The sequence below is a fragment of the Carcharhinus amblyrhynchos genome, unplaced genomic scaffold (assembly GCF_965287045.1).
Source record: "Carcharhinus amblyrhynchos unplaced genomic scaffold, sCarAmb.v2.hapA chromosome_355, whole genome shotgun sequence".
NCBI lineage: Eukaryota > Metazoa > Chordata > Chondrichthyes > Carcharhiniformes > Carcharhinidae > Carcharhinus > Carcharhinus amblyrhynchos.
In genome coordinates this window covers 39,406-59,864 of record NW_027650095.1, presented here as the reverse complement: position 1 = coordinate 59,864, position 20,459 = coordinate 39,406, and the positions used below count along the sequence as shown (strand labels likewise).

The following is a 20,459-nucleotide window of genomic DNA, read 5'->3' as shown; positions in this document are numbered from 1 at the left end:
CGAGGATGTGTGCGAGTGAGAGAGCGAGGATGTGTGCGAGTGAGAGAGCGAGGATGTGTGCGAGTGAGAGAGCGAGGGTGTGTGTGTGAGAGAGTGAGGGTGTGTGTGTGAGAGAGTGAGGGTGTGCACACATGAGAGAGTGAGGATGTGTGTGAAAGAGAGGTGAGGGGGTGTGTGTGTGAGACAGTGAGGGTCTGCACGCGTGAGAGGGTGAAGGTTTGTGTGTGAGAGAATGGGGGTCTGCACACGTGAGAGAGTGAGGGTCTGTGCGTGAGAAGGTGAGGGTGTTTGTGCGCAAAATAGAGTGAGGATGTGCGTGTGAGAGAGTGAGGTGCGTGTGAGAGTGAGGTGTGTGCGAGAGAGTGTGTGTGTGTGAGTCTGTAGCTGGATGTGAGCGTTGGTGTACCTCTGAACATCCTTCACTTTCTCTCTTTGGCCTCTGTGTGTTAGGGGAGGCGGAACCCCCAGGTGCGGGGTCTTGGCAGGGTGGGGGGGTGGATAGTGTCACAGGGGGATGGAGGGGGTAGTGTCACAGGGGGATGGAGGGGGTAGTGTCACAGGGGGATGGAGGGGGTAGTGTCACAGGGATGGAGGGGGTAGTGTCACAGGGAGATGGAGGGGGTAGTGTCACAGGGAGATGGAGGGGATAGTGTCACGGGGATGGAGGGGGTAGTGTCACAGGGGGATGGAGGGGGTAGTGTCACAGGGAGATGGAGGGGGTAGTGTCACAGGGAGATGGAGGGGGTAGTGTCACAGGGGGATGGAGGGGATAGTGTCACAGGGAGATGGAGGGGGTAGTGTCACAGGGAGATGGAGGGGGTAGTGTCACAGGGGGATGGAGGGGGTAGTGTCACAGGGAGATGGAGGGGGTAGTGTCACGGGGATGGAGGGGGTAGTGTCACAGGGAGATGGAGGGGATAGTGTCACAGGGAGATGGAGGGGGTAGTGTCACAGGGAGATGGAGGGGGTAGTGTCACGGGGATGGAGGGGGTAGTGTCACAGGGGGATGGAGGGGATAGTGTCACGGGGATGGAGGGGATAGTGTCACAGGGAGATGGAGGGGGTAGTGTCACAGGGAGATGGAGGGGATAGTGTCACAGGGGGATGGAGGGGGTAGTGTCACAGGGGGATGGAGGGGATAGTGTCACAGGGAGATGGAGGGGATAGTGTCACAGGGAGATGGAGGGGATAGTGTCACAGGGAGATGGAGGGGATAGTGTCACAGGGGGATGGAGGGGGTAGTGTCACAGGGGGATGGAGGGGATAGTGTCACAGGGAGATGGAGGGGATAGTGTCACAGGGGGATGGAGGGGATAGTGTCACAGGGAGATGGAGGGGATAGTGTCACAGGGGGATGGAGGGGATAGTGTCACGGGGATGGAAGGGGTAGTGTCACAGGGAGATGGAGGGGATAGTGTCACAGGGAGATGGAGGGGATAGTGTCACAGGGAGATGGAGGGGATAGTGTCACAGGGGGATGGAGGGGATAGTGTCACAGGGGGATGGAGGGGATAGTGTCACAGGGAGATGGAGGGGATAGTGTCACAGGGGGATGGAGGGGATAGTGTCACGGGGATGGAAGGGGTAGTGTCACAGGGAGATGGAGGGGATAGTGTCACAGGGAGATGGAGGGGATAGTGTCACAGGGAGATGGAGGGGATAGTGTCACAGGGGGATGGAGGGGGTAGTGTCACAGGGGGATGGAGGGGATAGTGTCACAGGGAGATGGAGGGGGTAGTGTCACAGGGAGATGGAGGGGATAGTGTCACAGGGGGATGGAGGGGATAGTGTCACAGGGGGATGGAGGGGGTAGTGTCACAGGGGGATGGAGGGGATAGTGTCACAGGGAGATGGAGGGGATAGTGTCACAGGGGGATGGAGGGGATAGTGTCACGGGGATGGAAGGGGTAGTGTCACAGGGAGATGGAGGGGATAGTGTCACAGGGAGATGGAGGGGATAGTGTCACAGGGGGATGGAGGGGGTAGTGTCACAGGGGGATGGAGGGGATAGTGTCACAGGGAGATGGAGGGGGTAGTGTCACAGGGAGATGGAGGGGATAGTGTCACAGGGGGATGGAGGGGATAGTGTCACAGGGAGATGGAGGGGATAGTGTCACAGGGGGATGGAGGGGATAGTGTCACAGGGGGATGGAGGGGGTAGTGTCACAGGGGGATGGAGGGGGTAGTGTCACGGGGATGGAGGGGGTAGTGTCACAGGGGGATGGAGGGGGTAGTGTCACGGGGATGGAGGGGGTAGTGTCACAGGGAGATGGAGGGGATAGTGTCACAGGGAGATGGAGGGGGTAGTGTCACAGGGAGATGGAGGGGATAGTGTCACAGGGGGATGGAGGGGATAGTGTCACAGGGGGATGGAGGGGATAGTGTCACAGGGGGATGGAGGGGGTAGTGTCACAGGGGGATGGAGGGGGTAGTGTCACGGGGATGGAGGGGGTAGTGTCACAGGGGGATGGAGGGGGTAGTGTCACGGGGATGGAGGGGGTAGTGTCACAGGGGGATGGAGGGGGTAGTGTCACAGGGAGATGGAGGGGGTAGTGTCACAGGGGGATGGAGGGGGTAGTGTCACAGGGGGATGGAGGGGATAGTGTCACAGGGGGATGGAGGGGGTAGTGTCACAGGGGGATGGAGGGGGTAGTGTCACAGGGGGATGGAGGGGGTAGTGTCACGGGGATGGAGGGGGTAGTGTCACAGGGGGATGGAGGGGGTAGTGTCACAGGGATGGAGGGGGTAGTGTCACAGGGAGATGGAGGGGATAGTGTCACAGGGGGATGGAGGGGATAGTGTCACAGGGAGATGGAGGGGATAGTGTCACAGGGGGATGGAGGGGATAGTGTCACAGGGGGATGGAGGGGGTAGTGTCACAGGGGGATGGAGGGGGTAGTGTCACGGGGATGGAGGGGGTAGTGTCACAGGGGGATGGAGGGGGTAGTGTCACGGGGATGGAGGGGGTAGTGTCACAGGGAGATGGAGGGGATAGTGTCACAGGGGGATGGAGGGGGTAGTGTCACGGGGATGGAGGGGATAGTGTCACAGGGGGATGGAGGGGGTAGTGTCACGGGGATGGAGGGGATAGTGTCACAGGGGGATGGAGGGGGTAGTGTCACAGGGGGATGGAGGGGATAGTGTCACAGGGGGATGGAGGGGATAGTGTCACAGGGGGATGGAGGGGGTAGTGTCACAGGGGGATGGAGGGGGTAGTGTCACGGGGATGGAGGGGATAGTGTCACAGGGGGATGGAGGGGATAGTGTCACAGGGAGATGGAGGGGGTAGTGTCACGGGGATGGAGGGGGTAGTGTCACAGGGAGATGGAGGGGGTAGTGTCACAGGGGGATGGAGGGGGTAGTGTCACAGGGAGATGGAGGGGGTAGTGTCACAGGGGGATGGAGGGGGTAGTGTCACAGGGGGACGGAGGGGGTAGTGTCACAGGGGGACGGAGGGGGTAGTGTCACAGGGAGATGGAGGGGGTAGTGTCACAGGGGGATGGAGGGGGTAGTGTCACAGGGGGATGGAGGGGGTAGTGTCACAGGGAGATGGAGGGGATAGTGTCACAGGGGGACGGAGGGGGTAGTGTCACAGGGGGACGGAGGGGGTAGTGTCACAGGGAGATGGAGGGGGTAGTGTCACAGGGGGATGGAGGGGGTAGTGTCACAGGGGGATGGAGGGGGTAGTGTCACAGGGGGATGGAGGGGATAGTGTCACAGGGAGATGGAGGGGGTAGTGTCACAGGGGGATGGAGGGGATAGTGTCACAGGGGGATGGAGGGGGTAGTGTCACAGGGGGATGGAGGGGGTAGTGTCACAGGGGGATGGAGGGGGTAGTGTCACAGGGAGATGGAGGGGGTAGTGTCACAGGGGGATGGAGGGGGTAGTGTCACAGGGAGATGGAGGGGATAGTGTCACAGGGAGATGGAGGGGATAGTGTCACAGGGGGATGGAGGGGATAGTGTCACAGGGGGACGGAGGGGGTAGTGTCACAGGGAGAATGTGAAGATCTTTTCTGCCTCTTTGTATTGTGATACACTTGAAACTCTTTCCAGACAAGGCGTCCAAAATGATTGACACAGGCTCCAGCCGAATCAATTCATTCGGATCCTTCCTGCCGTTGGAATTCTCCTTTGACAGCAATGATGAGGAAAAGATCCCCATCCCAAACAGCGGATCGGTGAGTTTGTGCCTGTTGGCAGTGTGGGAGCAGAGGGGAGAACACCTTCCCACAACAGCAATCACTCTCAGTTAAATCCTCACACCACAGTGCTGTACACTCTGCCCCGTCCCCGAACGCCGCTCACTGCAGCACATCACAGCTTCACGGCACGGCGATTCAGGCCACACACGCGTTCGCACAGCCTGGTGAATCAAGCTTTTCTGGCACGGTGCTCCACTTCGGAAAATGGAACACCAACGCTTCATTGAGAAAATAGCACACACTTCCCGTCTCTTTCCCAGCTAACAGCCCCCCCCCCACCACCATCCTCACCCAGCCCATTCACCCACTGATACATACATGGTACGGGTATGACATTCATGGTAACTGCACAACCTTCGGTTCAAGATGGGCACAAAATGAAAGGCGGTGGCACCTTTCACCTCTTAACAAAGAAGCAGCCCACCCTCTGCACCAGCTGTGAACACTGCAAGAAAGGCATCACTGTGGAGAAAGCATCCCAATTCCAATACTTTGACCCTAGCACCTTACAGGCTACAGGAGCAACACAACACATGGGCAATAAATTATTCAATTCCCAATCCATCCCATGCAGTTGCAGAGTTGGGCAACAAACAGCATCCTCATACAATAGCAAAGAATTCCAAAAAATGTTTCCTGAGACAGTGTAGAGGGAGCTTTACTCTGTATCTAACCCCGTGCTGTACCTGTCCTGGGAGTGTTTGATGGGGGACAGTGTAGAGGGAGCTTTACTCTGTATCTAACCCCGTGCTGTACTTGTCCTGGGAGTGTTTGATGGGGGGACAGTGTAGAGGGAGCTTTACTCTGTATCTAACCCCATGCTGTACCTGTCCTGGGAGTGTTTGATGGGGACAGTGTAGAGGGAGCTTTACTCTGTATCTAACCCCGTGCTGTACCTGTCCTGGGAGTGTTTGATGGGGGACAGTGTAGAGGGAGCTTTACTCTGTATCTAACCCCGTGCTGTACCTGTCCTGGGAGTGTTTGATGGGGGGGACAGTGTAGAGGGAGCTTTACTCTGTATCTAACCCCGTGCTGTCCCTGTCCTGGGAGTGTTTGATGGGGGACAGTGTAGAGGGAGCTTTACTCTGTATCTAACCCCGTGCTGTACCTGTCCTGGGAGTGTTTGATGGGGGACAGTGTAGAGGGAGCTTTACTCTGTATCTAACCCCATGCTGTACCTGTCCTGGGAGTGTTTGATGGGGGACAGTGTAGAGGGAGCTTTACTCTGTATCTAACCCCATGCTGTCCCTGTCCTGGGAGTGTTTGATGGGGGACAGTGTAGAGGGAGCTTTACTCTGTATCTAACCCCGTACTGTACCTGTCCTGGGAGTGTTTGATGGGGGACAGTGTAGAGGGAGCTTTACTCTGTATCTAACCCCGTGCTGTACCTGTCCTGGGAGTGTTTGATGGGGGGACAGTGTAGAGGGAGCTTTACTCTGTATCTAACCCCGTGCTGTACCTGTCCTGGGGGTATTTGATGAGGGCAGTGTCAGATACCCAGGTATCTCTTTTGTCTTAAGTGACTGCTCTTTCGTTTTTGCCCACAGACTCGATTTAGCTTCCGGAAGCTCTGGGCCTTTACAGGACCTGGTTTTCTGATGAGTATTGCCTACCTGGACCCAGGGAACATTGAATCTGACCTTCAGTCAGGAGCTGTGGCAGGATTTAAGGTACATTCTTCATTCCCCAGTATGTAAGTGGTTCTCACTTGTACAACAATCTGTGCACAATAAATGGTCTGATCTTCAGCTCCTGGTTCCAATCGTGGCCTTGGGTCACTGTCTGTGTGAAGTTTACACTTTCTCCCCCATGCCTGCATGGGTTTCCTCCAGATGTTCCAACAGTGTGTAGGTTAGGTGGATTGGCCATGCTAAATTGCCCCTTAGTGTCCAAAGATGTGTAGGTTAGGGTGGATTGGCCATGCTAAATTGCCCCTTAGTGTCCAAAGATGTGCAGGTTAGGGTGGATTGTCCATGCTAAGTTGCTCCTTAGTGTCCAAAGATGTGTAGGTTAGGGTGGATTGGCCATGCTAAATTGCCCCTTAGTGTCCAAAGATGTGCAGGTTAGGGTGGATTGGCCATGGTAAGTTGCCCCTTAGTGTCCAAAGATGTGCAGGTTAGGTGGATTGGCCATGTTAAATTGTCCCTTAGTGTCCAAAGATGTGTAGGTTAGGGTGGATTGACCATGCTAAATTGTCCCTTAGTGTCCAAAGATGTGCAGGTTAGGTGGATTGGCCATGTTAAATTGTCCCTTAGTGTCCAAAGATGTGCAGGTTAGGTGGATTGGCCATGCTAAATTGTCCCTTAGTGTCCAAAGATGTGTAGGTTAGGGTGGATTGGCCATGCTAAATTGTCCCTTAGTGTCCAAAGATGTGCAGGTTAGGGGGATTGGCCATGCTAAATTGTCCCTTAGTGTCTAAAGATGTGCAGGTTGTGTGGATTGGCCATGCTAAATGTAGGGGGTTATGGAGAGGGCTTGTGGAAGATACTCTGTCAGAGAGTCGGTATAATCTCAATGGGCTGAATGGCCTTTTCTGCACTGCAGGGATTCTGTTTATCTTCTTCCCAAAGCCCTGGGCTCAGTGTGCAGGGATTAATAATGCCCTGGAGGTTCAATCTCGCTGTATTGGAACCATCTTATTTACATAGTCTGCCTCGGAGAATGGGGAAATTTGTTTCCTGAGAGCAGAACTACTTCCTGTCAGAAAATCTGTCTGTCCATGAATAGGAATCAATAGAAAGTGCCCCTGACTCTTGTCCATTACCACCAAGCCAGGGGATCAATCCCTGCTTCAATGGAGAGTGCAGGAGGGCATGTCAGGAGCAGCACCAGGCACACCTCAAAATGAGGTTTCAACCTGGTGAAGCTACAACACAGGACTACCTGTGTGCCAAACAGCATAAGCATGTCAGAGTTCATAAGATGTAGGAGCAGAATTAGGCCATTTGGCCCATCGAGTCAGCTCCGCCATGGCTGATATGCACCTTATCCCCATTTTCCTGCCTTCTCCCCATAACCCTTCAACCCATTACCAATTAAAAATCTGTCTAACTCCTCCTTAAATGTACTCACTGTCCCAGCATCCACTGCGCTTTGGGGGAGCGAATTCCACAGATTCACAACCCTTTGGGAGAAGGAGTTTCTCCTCAACTCTGGTTTAAATTTACTACCCCTTATCCTAAGGCCCATCATCCTAGAATGTCCCACAAGAGGAAGCATCCACCCCACGTCCACTTTATCCAGACCTTTTATCATCTTGTGTACCTCAATTTGACATCCCCTCATTTTTCTAAATTCCAGACAGTGTTGGCCTAAACTGTTCAATCTCTCTCCATACGACAAACCCCTTATCTCTGGAATCAATCTGGTGAACCTCCTCTGAACTGCCTCCAATGCCACTACATCTTTCCTCAAATAAGGGGACCAAAACTGTGCAGAGACAGATCGAAGTGATCCCACAATCTATGGATCAGATCTAAGCTCCGCAATCCTTCCATATCCAGTGGTGAATGGTGGTGGACAATTAGACAGCTCACTGGAAGAAGAAGCTCCACAAATATCCCCAATGATGGAACAGCCCAGCACATCAGTGCAAAAGCATTCGCAAGAGTTGAGCAGAATGTGCAGACTCCACACAGACAGTGACCCAAGGCGGGAATTGAACCCAGGTCCCTGGCACTATGAGGCAGCAGTGCTAATCATTGTGTCACCGTGAGGTGAGTTAGTCATTGCCAGGGAAGGTCACATGTTCCAAAACATGTCCATGGTGAACACAGTTCCAGTATTGAGCGGCCATTAAATGGTCCTTTAGTTCATTTATACACATCACCCTGACTGTCAGAATAACAAAGTGGTAGTGTGACCGCAAACATGTTTCAACTGCATTTTTCGAGGTTTTGTGACAGTATTTGAGTAAATTTGTCTTGCTTTCAATCACTGTTGCTTTCCAGATACTCTGGGTGTTGCTATTGGCCACCATTCTGGGCCTAGTTTTACAGAGGCTATCAGCCAGATTGGGGGTCGTAACCGGCATGCAGCTTGCTGAGGTCTGTCGCAGGCAGTATCCCAAGGTACGTACCGGCTGTATAAACATAGCTGCAAAAGAGCCTGTAGAGTTTAGCAGCACAGAACGAGGCCCTTTGGCCCATCATATCTGCACCAGCCATCAAGCACCTATCTATTCAAATTTCCTTTTCCAGTACTTGGTCCGTCGCCTGAAAGGCCTGGATAGAGTGGACGTGGGGAAGATGTTTCCATTAGAGGGAGAGACTAGGCTCTGAGGGCACAACCTCAGAATAAAGGGATGACCCTTTAGAACTAAGATGAGGGGGAATTTCTTCAGCCAGAGGGTGGAGAATCTGTGGAACTCCTTGCCACAGAGGGGGCCAGGTCACTGAGTGTATTTAAGACAGAGGTAGATAGGTTCTTTCTTAGTAGGAGGAGCACAGGTTATGGGGAAAGACCAGGAGAATGTGGTTGAGAAATTTATCAGCCATGGTGGATCATACTCGATGGGCCGAATGGCCTAATTTTGCTCCTATATCTTATGGTCTTGTTATTAACCAGGCCAATTCCCTGTTCGCTCGTGACTTTTATGCTGTCGTTGTTTCAGGGCCCCAGGATCGTACTGTGGCTGATGGTGGAACTGGCCATCATTGGCTCGGACATGCAGGAAGTGATTGGATCAGCGATTGCCATTAGCCTGCTGTCTGTTGGAAGGTAAAGTATAATGGCTTTGCATTCCCTGCATTACTGATTGTCACATTCTGCCCATCTGATTTCACTGTTCCCACTTCCTGTGCTCACTCTTTAGGTCATGATGGCTCAGTAAATACTGGATGTGAATATTGGGAGGGGCAGCACGGTGGCACAGTGGTTAGCACTGCTGCCTCACAGCGTCAGGGACCCGGAATCAATTCCAGCCTTGGGTCGCAGTCTGTGTGGAGTTTGCATGTTCTCCCCGTGTCTGCATGGGTTTCCTCCAGGTGCTCCGGTTTTCTCTCTCAGTCCAAAGATGTGCAGGTTAGGTGGATTGGCCATGCTAAATTGCCCCTTTGTGTCCAAAGATGTGTAGGTTAGGTGGATTGGCCATGCTAAATTGTCCCTTAGTGTCCAAAGATGTGCAGGTTGGGTGGATTGGCCATGCTAAATTGCCCCTTTGTGTCCAAAGATGTGCAGGTTAGGGGGATTGGCCATGCTAAATTGTCCCGCACCAAAAATAGTCAGTCCTGTAACCCCATGTATTTACACTGTAATCCTCTTGACACTTAGGAGTAATTTAGCATGGTCAATCCACCTAACCTGCACATCTTTGGACACTGAGGGGTAATTTAGCATGGCCAATCCACCTAACCTGCACATCTTTGGATTGTAGGAGGAAACCCACGCAGACATGGGGAGAATGTGCAAACTCCACACAGTAGTGGCCCAAGCTGGAAATTGAACCTGTGTCCCTGGTGCTGTGAAGCAGCAGTGCTAACCACTGTGCCACTGTGCTGCTACTTCAAGTGCAGAAGTGAGTATCCTGTGGGGCAGTGTGCATTCTAAGAGAATTAAAATGTTTCTCTAACCACCTTTCCTTTATTCTTTAGGATTCCCCTGTGGGGCGGAGTGTTAATAACAATTGTCGACACTTTTTTCTTCCTGTTCTTGGATAAATACGGTAAGTGCGATATAGCTCAATGCCAACAGAAAGTTCCCTCAATCAACCCAAGCTAGTGCCCAAGCAGCGTTTCCCCAGAATGATTCTGTTTTCGATTTCTTGGACTGTCCAATCCTTGCCTGCCCCTCCCTCTGCCCAGCGTCACCGTCCTGAAAATGCTGGGTCTTGGCATTGCTGCGTTATAACTCGTACGACCAACCAACACCTCACCCATATGGTCGTCCCCACACAAGCTAGGAAGAAAGTGGCCAAGTTGTACTGTCTCTGGACTAGTAATCCAGAGGCCCAGGCTCACGCTTTGGGGTTTTGGGTTTAAATCACATTGAAACATAGAAACTAGAAGCAGGAGGAGGCCATTCGGCCCTTCAATCCTGCACTGCCATTCATTATGATCATGGCTGATCATCCAATTCAATATCCTGATTCCCCCCTCCCCCCCATATCCCTCGATCCCTTTAGCCCCAAGAGCGATATCTAATTTCTTCCTGAAATCACACAACATTTTGGCCTCAACTACTTTCTATGGGAGTGAATTCCACACATTCCCCACCCTCTGGGTGAAGAAATTTCTCCTCACCTCAGTCCTAAAAGGTTTACCCCTTATCCTCAAACTATAACCCCCTAGTTCTGGATTCCCCCTACCATGGGGAACATTCTTTCTGAATCTACCCTGTCTAACCCTGTTAGAATTTTATAAGTTTCTATGAGATCCCCTCTCACTCTTCTAAACTCCAGTGAATATAATCCTAACCGACTTAGTCTCTCCTCATATGAGAGACCTGCCATCCCAGGAATCAGCCTGGTAGCATCATCAACTGAAATTGTCCCATCCCCGTCAGTGGTTGCTCACATTTTAGCCCAGGTGGGGATGGGGGGCATTGTGCACTTGGTGCCTGTGTGGTTTACAGAGACAGCTGGTCACTTAATTCACTACGTGCCTCCAGCAAAGTTGGTTATTTTGTGCCCTGAGAATGTGAAACCCAGAGTGTTTCGATTAGACCAGGTAAGACCCAGTCTGAACTTTGTGTGTTTCTCTGTGTAGCAGGTTAGGTGGATTGGCCATGCTAAATTGCCCCTTAGTGTCCAAAGATGTGTAGGTTAAGTGGATTGGCCAGGCTAAATTGCCCCTTAGTGTCCAAAGATGTGCAGGTTAGGGGGATTGGCCATGCTAAATTGCCCCTTAGTGTCCAAAGATGTGCAGGTTAAGTGGATTGGCCAGGCTAAATTGCCCCTTAGTGTCCAAAGATGTGTAGGTTAGGTGGATTGGTCATGCTAAATTGCCCCTTAGTGTCCAAAGATGTGTAGGTTAGGTGGATTGGTCATGCTAAATTGTCCCTTAGTGTCCAAAGATGTGTAGGTTAGGTGGATTGGCCATGCTAAATTGTCCCTTAGTGTCCAAAGATGTGTAGGTTCGGTGGATTGGCCATGCTAAATTGTCCCTTAGTGTCCAAAGATGTGCAGGTTAGGGGGATTGGCCATGCTAAATTGCCCCTTAGTGTCCAAAGATGTGTAGGTTAGGGTGGATTGGCCATGCTAAATTGCCCCTTAGTGTCCAAAGATGTGTAGGTTAGGTGGATTGGCCAGGGTAAATTGTCCCTTAGTGTCCAAAGATGTGTGGTTAGGGAGATTGGCCATGCTAAATTGTCCCTTAGTGTCCAAAGATGTGCAAGTTAGGTGGATTAGCCACGCTATACGTGTGGGCTACGGGGTGAGATGCTCTTTTGGAGAGTTGGTTTAGATTCAATGGCCTACTTCTGCACTGTTGGGATTCTGACTAACCTTTCCCCCGTTGTGTCGATGATGATTTGGTACAGGAGATTTTGTCCCAGTCACGTTTAACACCAACTCTCTTCCTCTGCAGGTTTAAGAAAACTGGAAGCTTTGTTTGCGTTCTTTATTGCAGTGATGGCTGTCACTTTTGGATACGAGGTAAGGCTGGCTGAAGTTGAAAGCTTATTGAATTATATCAGTTTGAGCAATGTGTCATTGGTGCGGTATTTTGCCACGTAATGGACACAAACCTGGGGACAGGATGTGACACATACACAGTCTGCCCTGCTCCACCTTTCATCTAAGCTGTCTGCAGTGAATCCATTGACATGTGATTCCTGTTGTATGTTCGGTAGGTCATACAAAGAGGTTCTAAATCGTGTATGGTTGAACATATTGGCTGGAATTCTGTGGCTGTTCAGCTCCCCCACACCTTCCATGCCGCTGCCAACGAGAGTGGAAAATTTAGCGCTCAGCCAAATCTCTGTTCACTGCAGCGGGACTGGAGAATCCCAATGGTTGTGAGAAGTCACAACTGTGAGATTCTGGATTTTTTCCCTTCGTTGCCGCCATGTTCGGTTGGTCTCAGGAAGACGTTCTGAGCCTTGTAAGGTGGAGCACGTCAGTGTTTATTGATAATTATCGACATATATCCAGGGTATAGCCCAAGCTGTGAGCTAACTCCATGTTTGTTTCTACACAGGTCTCTGTCCAGTCCACAGCCAATTCTAGTCTCAGGCCATTCATTCTTTACATCACACTGTGGGCAGTACTGTTTCCCAGTTCCGCATTAACCCTTACCATCCCAGATATCCTTATACAACACGTTCCCCCCAGGTCTTTATCCTATGTCGATACATTGCAAATGCTTTCTCTCTCCCTCCCTCAAGCCCCTCACCTCATAAATTCATAGGGTCTGGAGATTTGCCAATTCTTCCAGATCTCGTTCTGGTCACATTCAGAGGAATGGTAGGCTCTGCAGATTTGGGAAATCTTTCCAGTTAATTTGGACTTGTAAGTTGTGGCTGATGTTCCTGGCAATTTGTTGCCTTCTTCTGATCAGCTGTTTCTGCTCCTTGGAGTTAAACTTCTCTTTGTCAACTCTCCACATCTGGTCTGCCCAGGGACCATCAGATAGTCCCGTTCTTGGCGGGAGAGTGTTGACTTCTTTCATTCAAGGCAGAAATTAGTTCTTCTTTTCCTGTGTAGTCTGCCATGGGAGTTGAATGTGGATGATCTTCATCCGTGAGCTCACCTTGCAGTTTGGCTTTTATAACGATATTGTACATTTATTGCATTTTGTGTATCATTTCAATTCCGATCTCCATATACACTGAGAGTATTGCGTTCAATTCTGGTTGCCGCATTACAGGAAGGATGTGGAGGCTTTGGAGAGGGTGCAAAAGAGGTTTATCAGGATGCTGCCTGGATTAGAGGGTATGAGCTATAAGGAGAGGCTGGACAAACTCGGGTTGTTTTCTTTGGAGTGGTGGAGGCTGAGGGGGAGACCTGATCGAAGTCTATAAAATGATGAGAGGCATAGGTAGGGTTGACAGCCAGAATGTTTTTCCCCAGAGTTGGAATGAGTTAGGTGGAAACCGAGCGGCATGGTGACACAGCGGTTAGCACTGCTGCTTCTCAGCACCAGGGACCTGGGTTCGATTCTCGGCTCGGGTCGCTGTCTGTGTGGAGTTTGCACATTCTCCCCGTGTCAGCGTGGGTTTCCTCCAGGTGCTCCGGTTTCGTCCCAAAGTCCGAAAGACGTGCTGGTTAGATGCATTGACCTGAACAGGTGCCGGAGAGTGGTGACTAGGGGAATTTCACAGTAACTTCATTACAGTGCGAATGTGAGCCTTACTTGTGACAAATAAATTAACTAACTACTAGGGGGCATGCACATAAGGTGAAGGGGGAAAGTTCGAAGGAGATGTGAGGGGTAAATTTACACAGAGAGGGATGGGTGTCTGGAATGTGCTGCCAGGGATGGTGATGGAGGCAGATACGATAGGGGTGTTTAAGGGGTGTTTAGATAAGCACATGAATATGTGAGGAATAGAGGGACATGGACCAAGGGCAGGCAGAAAGGATTAGTTAAATTTGGCGTCATGTTCAGCACAACATTGTGGGCCAAAGGGCCTGTTCCTGTGCTGGACTGTTGTCTGTTCTGTGTTCTACGTTCCTTGTGTTCCTCATGCCTCAGTGAGCTGTGCTCTGGTAATTTGATGTCACTATTTCCAGCAACATCCTGCAGCTTTCCACATTAGCTGCAGCTAGTAGTGCCTGTGTGGTGACCTTTCCAGCTGGCGTGTCAGTGACTGTTGGACCCTGGGACTGGGGCTGACTGTTTCCTTGTCGTTCACTTCCCTCGGAGTCTCCCACGCGAGGTCTGAGGGTGTGGCTGCTCTGAGCGAAGAGGAGCTTCTACTCTCTGCAGAGGGATTGGCCACTCAGTGGGGGACAATTCAGAGTTTGCGGCCCAGTTTCCTCGCTGCTGAGAAACTTGCAGCTGCAAGTCACCTTCTGCCTTTTTAAGGTGAACAAGGGCAACACCGGCATCTCTGCTAAAGAGAGGACTATAGAGCTATAGTGTCCCCTCAGTGCAGAAAGAGGCCATTCAGCCCATAGAGCCTGCACCGACTCTCCAAAGGAGAATCCCACCCCTGCCCACCTCACCACCGCACTCTCCCCATAACCCCACTCATTTGCCATGGCCAATCCACCCTAACCTACACATCTTTGGACACTAAGGGGCAATTTAACATGGCCAATCCACCCTAACCTACACATCTTTGGACACTAAGGGGCAATTTAGCATGGCCAATCCACCCTAACCTACACATCTTTGGACACTAAGGGGCAATTTAGCATGGCCAATCCACCCTAACCTACACATCTTTGGACACTAAGGGGCAATTTAACATGGCCAATCCACCCTAACCTACACATCTTTGGACACTAAGGGACAATTTAGCATGGCCAATCCACCCTAACCTACACATCTTTGGACACTAAGGGACAATTTAGCATGGCCAATCCACCCTAACCTACACATCTTTGGACACTAAGGGACAATTTAGCATGGCCAATCCACCTAACCTACACATCTTTCAAGTGTGGGAGGAAACTGGATCACCCAGAGGAAACCCATGCAGACACAGTGGAGATTCCGCACAGACAGTGACCCAAGCCGGGAACTGAATCCGGTTCTCTGGCACTGTGAGGCAGCAGTGCTAACCACTGTGCCACCTCTGATGTCAGGCATGCGGACAATGTAGTCCGACCATCGCAGCTGTTCTAGTGTGACCAGTGGCTTGATGCTGGGGATATCAGTCTGGGACAGGAAACTCATGCCTATCCTGCCTATGGATTTACAGGATTGAGCAGAGGCTACATTGGAAATATCCAGAGATTTGAGTGTCTGCTGTTGCCCATGTTTCTGATGCTTCTAATGAGCTTGGTGCTGGCTTTCTGGTCTCGTGATCTGTCTCTGAGTGCGAAAATGAATATACAAATGCATTATCTTACTATCGAGAGGGAGAGCAGACATCATTGAACTATAGAAAGGTTACAGCACAGAAGGTGGCCATTTGGCCCATCTTGGCCATACCAGCCCGAGGAGACCCATATGCCCTTTCTAATCCTTTCCTGCAGCTGGCCCATAGCCCTGTAGCATACAGCACTTAAGCTGCAGATCCAGGTACTTTTTAAATGAGTTTAGAGTCTCTGCCCCCACCACCAACTCAGCCAGTGAATTTCAGACACACCCACCACCCTCTATAAGAAACTTCTTCCTCATGCCCCCTCTACACCTCCTGCCATTTATCCTGAATCTATGTCCCCTGGTTCTAGAATTCTCCACAAAGGGAAGTAAATTTATCTGTCAACTCTATCTCTTCCTCTCATCATTTTGTACAACTGGGAACACCACCAACACCTGGAGGTTCCCCTCCAAGCCACTCACCATCCTGACCTGGAAATATATCGCTGTTCCTTCACTGTCACTGGGTCAAAATCCTGGAACTCCCTCCCTAACAGCACTGTGGGTGTACCTACACCACATGGACTGACTAATGTCCAATAACAAGCCTGGAACTCCCTCCCTAACAGCACTGTGGGTGTACCTACACCACATGGACTGACTAATGTCCAATAACAAGCCTGGAACTCCCTCCCTAACAGCACTGTGGGTGTACCTACACCACACAGACTGACTGATGTCCAATAACAATCCTGGAACTCCCTCCCTAACAGCACTGTGGGTGTACCTACACCACATGGACTGACTGATGTCCAATAACAATCCTGGAACTCCCTCCCTAACAGCACTGTGGGTGTACCTACACCACATGGACTGACTGATGTCCAATAACAATCCTGGAACTCCCTCCCTAACAGCACTGTGGGTGTACCTACACCACAGGGACTGACTGATGTCCAATAACAATCCTGGAACTCCCTCCCTAACAGCACTGTGGGTGTACCTACACCACATGGACTGACTGATGTCCAATAACAATCCTGGAACTCCCTCCCTAACAGCACTGTGGGTGTACCTACACCACATGGACTGACTGATGTCCAATAACAATCCTGGAACTCCCTCCCTAACAGCACTGTGGGTGTACCTACACCACATGAACAGACTGATGTCCAATAACAATCCTGGAACTCCCTCCCTAACAGCACTGTGGGTGTACCTACACCACATGGACTGACTGATGTCCAATAACAATCCTGGAACTCCCTCCCTAACAGCACTGTGGGTGTACCTACACCACATGGACTGTGGTTGTTGAAGAAGGCAGCTCACCACCAACCACTCAAGGGCAATTGGGGTGGGCAATAAAGGCTGGTTTTGCCAACAATGCTCACAGACTGAGAAGGATTTTGTGAAAATTCAGTTTGATTTTCCCACACCTTTCTCTGCTCCATGTCCTGGGATACACAGGTTTGCAATATGCTTACTGAGTTGTGTTTGTCTGATCTGCAGTATGTGACTGTAAAACCTGACCAGCTCCAGCTGCTGCGGGGAATGTTCGTACCCACTTGTGAAGGCTGTGGCACCAGGCAGCTGCAGCAGGCGGTTGGCACTGTTGGAGCGGTAATCATGCCCCACAACATCTATCTGTACTCCGCCTTGGTCAGGGTAAGTGTTCCAACGACAAAAAGTATTTTGTTATTCATTTATAGGACTTGGGTGCCGCTGGCTGGGCCAGCATTTATTACCCATCCCTAGTTGCCCGAGGGCAGTTGAGAGTCAACCACAGTGCTGTGGCTCTGGAGTTACATGTAGGCCAGACCGGGTAAGGATGGCAGATTTTGTGGCCAAGTTTTTTACACAGAGGGTGGTGGGTGCCTGGAACTCACCACCAGGGGAGGTAGTGGAAGCAGATACAATAGTGACTTTTAAAGGGCGTCTTGACAAATACATGAATAGGATGAGCACAGCAAAAAGTCTCACAATACCAAGTTAAAGTCCAACAGGTTTTTATGGTATCACAGGCTCTCAGAGCGCAGCTCCTTTATCAGGTGAGTCCCAGGAATGGTCGGGAGTTTTAATTCATTAAGACAGCAACGTCAGTACAGGCTTGGAGGACCGAAGGGCCTGTTCCTGTGCTGTAATTTTCTTTGTTCTTTTGTTATTTCCTTCCCTAAAGGACATCAGTGAACCAGATGGGTTTTTCCGACAATGCGTCATCAGTAGATTCTTAATTCCAGATCTTTTTTTATTGAATTCAAATTCCACCATCTGCCGTGGTTGGATTCGAACCCGGGTCCCCAGAACATTAGCTGAGTTTCTGGATTAATAGCGACAATACCACTAGGCCATCGCCTCCCCCAAGTGAATGAGGAGCAATATTTAAAAATGGACGAATTCCTAGCCGTTACAAACACGCTTACGTTGTGATCAAGGTTGGGAATGAAATATTCCAGGGCACTTGATGTTTTGAAAAGATAAATGCTATGGGATATTTATGAGAAGGTATTGAGGGAAAAGTTTTGGCCCAGAAGACATGTAGCAAAATAATGTGCAATGAGACAGGACCAATTTATGCTGTCATAGTAAGAGATCTTGCGGGAAGAATTATCATAATATGTAGGCTGGAATGTTAGCACCATTCTCACTGGCGGGAGTATTCCGTCCCACTTCAGTGAATGGAGATTTGGCTGGACGCCAAATTTCCAACCTCGTTGCAGCGGGAGCGTGGTGTGAACGGGCGGTAAGATCACGCCCATGGAATTTCACCTTGAGTTTGAGAGTGATGCACTGAAGCCTTGAACTTAAAAAAAGAAAATTATACAGGTATGAAGGGGTGAGTTGGTGAAGGGAATGAAATTAAAATGTAGGAGATAAATATTTAAAGAAACATTGAATTATCACTGAAAAAAAGAGAAATGAAGCTTTTCACCTTACACTCATCAGGGCAGGCACAATAATGCCAAATTTCAAAGAGGACAATTTGTACTGCGTAGAAAAGGGGCACTAATTGCTGGTAAGTTAGTGCTGATTGGGCATGATGTTGCCATGGTAAATCAACCAGGGAGCTATTGCTTTAGTTTATTTTAGAAAGTGAAATGTCTGGACATATTCCTTTTGTCTGCAGAGGGCAGAATCCTGCATTTTTTAAATTCATTTATGGGACATGGGTGTCGCTGGCTGGACCAGTATTGATTGCCCATCCCTAGTTGCCCCTTGGGAAGGTGATGGTGAGCTGCCTTCTTGAATCGCTGCAGTCCATGTGCTGTGGGTTAACCCACAATACCATTAGGGAGGGAATTCCAGGATTTTGACCCAGTGAATGTGAAGGAACGGTGATATATTTCCTTGTCAGGATGGTGAATGGCTTGGAGGGGAACTTGCACCTGGGTATTCCCAGGTATCTTAATAAGAGTGCTACATTTGAGAACTTTGAGGGTAATGAGTGTTTTAAAAACAGGCAAAGTCTGGCCAAAACATTTGTAAAGAAGGAGAAAGTAGATTATGAGAATAAATGCTCCAGAAACATCGAAAACAGATGGCAGGAATTTCGGTAAGAATGTAAAGTGGAGAATAGCTGAAATAAACATGGGTCCCTTCCAGTCAGTGAGTTGAGAAGCTATCACACAGAGTAAGGAAACAGTAGAGGCATAAAATCCTACACTGCAGATGGAGGCCATTCGGTCCTTCAAGTCTGCACCAACCACAATCCCACCCAAACCTCATTCCTGTAATCGCATGCATTTGCCCTAGCTAATCCCCCTGACACTAAGGGGCAATTTAACATGGCCAATCCAACTAAGCTGCACATCTTTGGAGTGTGGGAGGAAACCGGAGCACCCAGAGGAAACCCACACAGACACAGGGAGAATGTGCAAACTCCACACAGACAGTGACCCGAGGCTGGAATCAAACCCGGGTCCCTGGTGCTGTGAGGCAGCTGTGTTAACCACTGTGCCACCGTGCTGCCCGCACTGAGCTACTGTACCACTGTAGAGATGTTGAACAAATATTTTGGGTGGGATTTTCCAGCTGGGCTGGCCCCAAGACTGGCCTATTTCCCTCCCCACTGAGGTCAACAGACCTTTACATGGTCTGTGTCCTGTCCACGATGGTTCCCATAGCGGTGGGACAGAGAAATTCTGCCCTCTATGTCTGCTTCCACAATAAAGTTTCAAGATAATTTGTGAGCATGACAAGTAGGCTTACATTAACACTGCAATGAAGTTACTGTGAAAATCCCTTAGTTGCCACACTCCTGTTTGGGTACACTGAGGGAGAATGTGGCACGGCCAATGTACCCTAACCAGCATGTCTTTTGGACTGTGGGAGGAAACTGGAGCACCCGGAGGAAACCCACGCAGACACAGGGAGAATGTACAGACTCCACACAGTGACCCAAGCCAGGAATCGAACTGGGTCTCTGGTGCTGGGAGGCAGCAGTGCTAATCACTGTGCCATTGTGGTTAAAAAACATACCAGAGATAGTAGAGAACCTGGGTTGTTATGTTGTTTGGTGGATGGGGTGGGGGGAGGTTGCAGAGGTCAGTTCCATTCAGGAGGTGCACCTACATTTTAATAAAAACAGCAAGTGGGGTTTAATTTTAGGTGTTCGCAGTAAAGGCTCCAATCCCCAACTACCAGCAGGCTGTGAAGGCCCCAGGGATGGCAGAGAGTCATCCCGTGCCCATTCCCTCTGAGGGGTTATGCCATCCACAGTAATTCCCCGGGGCGGCACGGTAGCACTGTGGTTAGCACTGCTGCTTCACAGCTCCAGGGGCCTGGGTTCGATTCCCGGCTCGGGTCACTGTCTGTATGGAGTTTGCACATTCTCCTCGTGTCTGCGTGGGTTTCCTCCAGGTACTCCGGTTTCCTCCCACAGTCCAAAGATGTGCGAGTTAGGTTGATTGGCTGTGCTAAGAAATTGCCCCTTAGTGTCCAGGAATGCGTAGGTTAGAGGGATTAGTGGGTATAATATGTAGGGATATGGGGGTAGGGCCTGGGTGAGATTGTGTTCGATGCAGACTCGATGGGCTGAAGGGCCTCTTTCTGCACTGTAGGGTTCTATGATTCTATGAATACACAGATACGATGTGAGTGAGGGAGAAATGAATCAACAAGTATGTTCCTCTGGCTATTTGTAAAAGGGAGAGAACAGCCTGTTCTCAACCAGCCTGTGCTTGCAAAACCCAAAACTGACCATCTGCTGTTAACATGCGATTCTATGATTGGGCAGCACTTGCTAATCAATCCTGAGTGCGCTCATAGTGACACTACAGCAAATTTAAGAGAATCGGGTAATATAGCACCTGCTGGAAGAGGCATGTGTTCAAACACAGGAATGA

General features: G+C 50.3%; 1 protein-coding gene across 4 annotated transcripts in view; it reads left to right on the top strand.

The window, feature by feature from the left end:
• LOC145339235 (natural resistance-associated macrophage protein 2-like) overlaps positions 1–20,459 on the top strand; it is a 56,055-nt gene that overhangs the window by 14,314 nt on the left and 21,282 nt on the right. For all 4 annotated transcript variants that reach the window (XR_013886009.1, XM_080183634.1, XM_080183633.1 and 1 more), the window contains 7 exons: positions 4,056–4,180; positions 5,752–5,874; positions 8,155–8,274; positions 8,817–8,923; positions 9,796–9,866; positions 11,728–11,795; positions 16,627–16,782. Coding sequence is in view for 3 of the 4 variants with exons in the window: in XM_080183634.1 (XP_080039760.1) it covers positions 4,056–4,180; positions 5,752–5,874; positions 8,155–8,274; positions 8,817–8,923; positions 9,796–9,866; positions 11,728–11,795; positions 16,627–16,782 (770 nt within the window). In the remaining variant the exon portion in view is untranslated. The remainder of the gene's footprint in view (positions 1–4,055; positions 4,181–5,751; positions 5,875–8,154; positions 8,275–8,816; positions 8,924–9,795; positions 9,867–11,727; positions 11,796–16,626; positions 16,783–20,459) is intronic.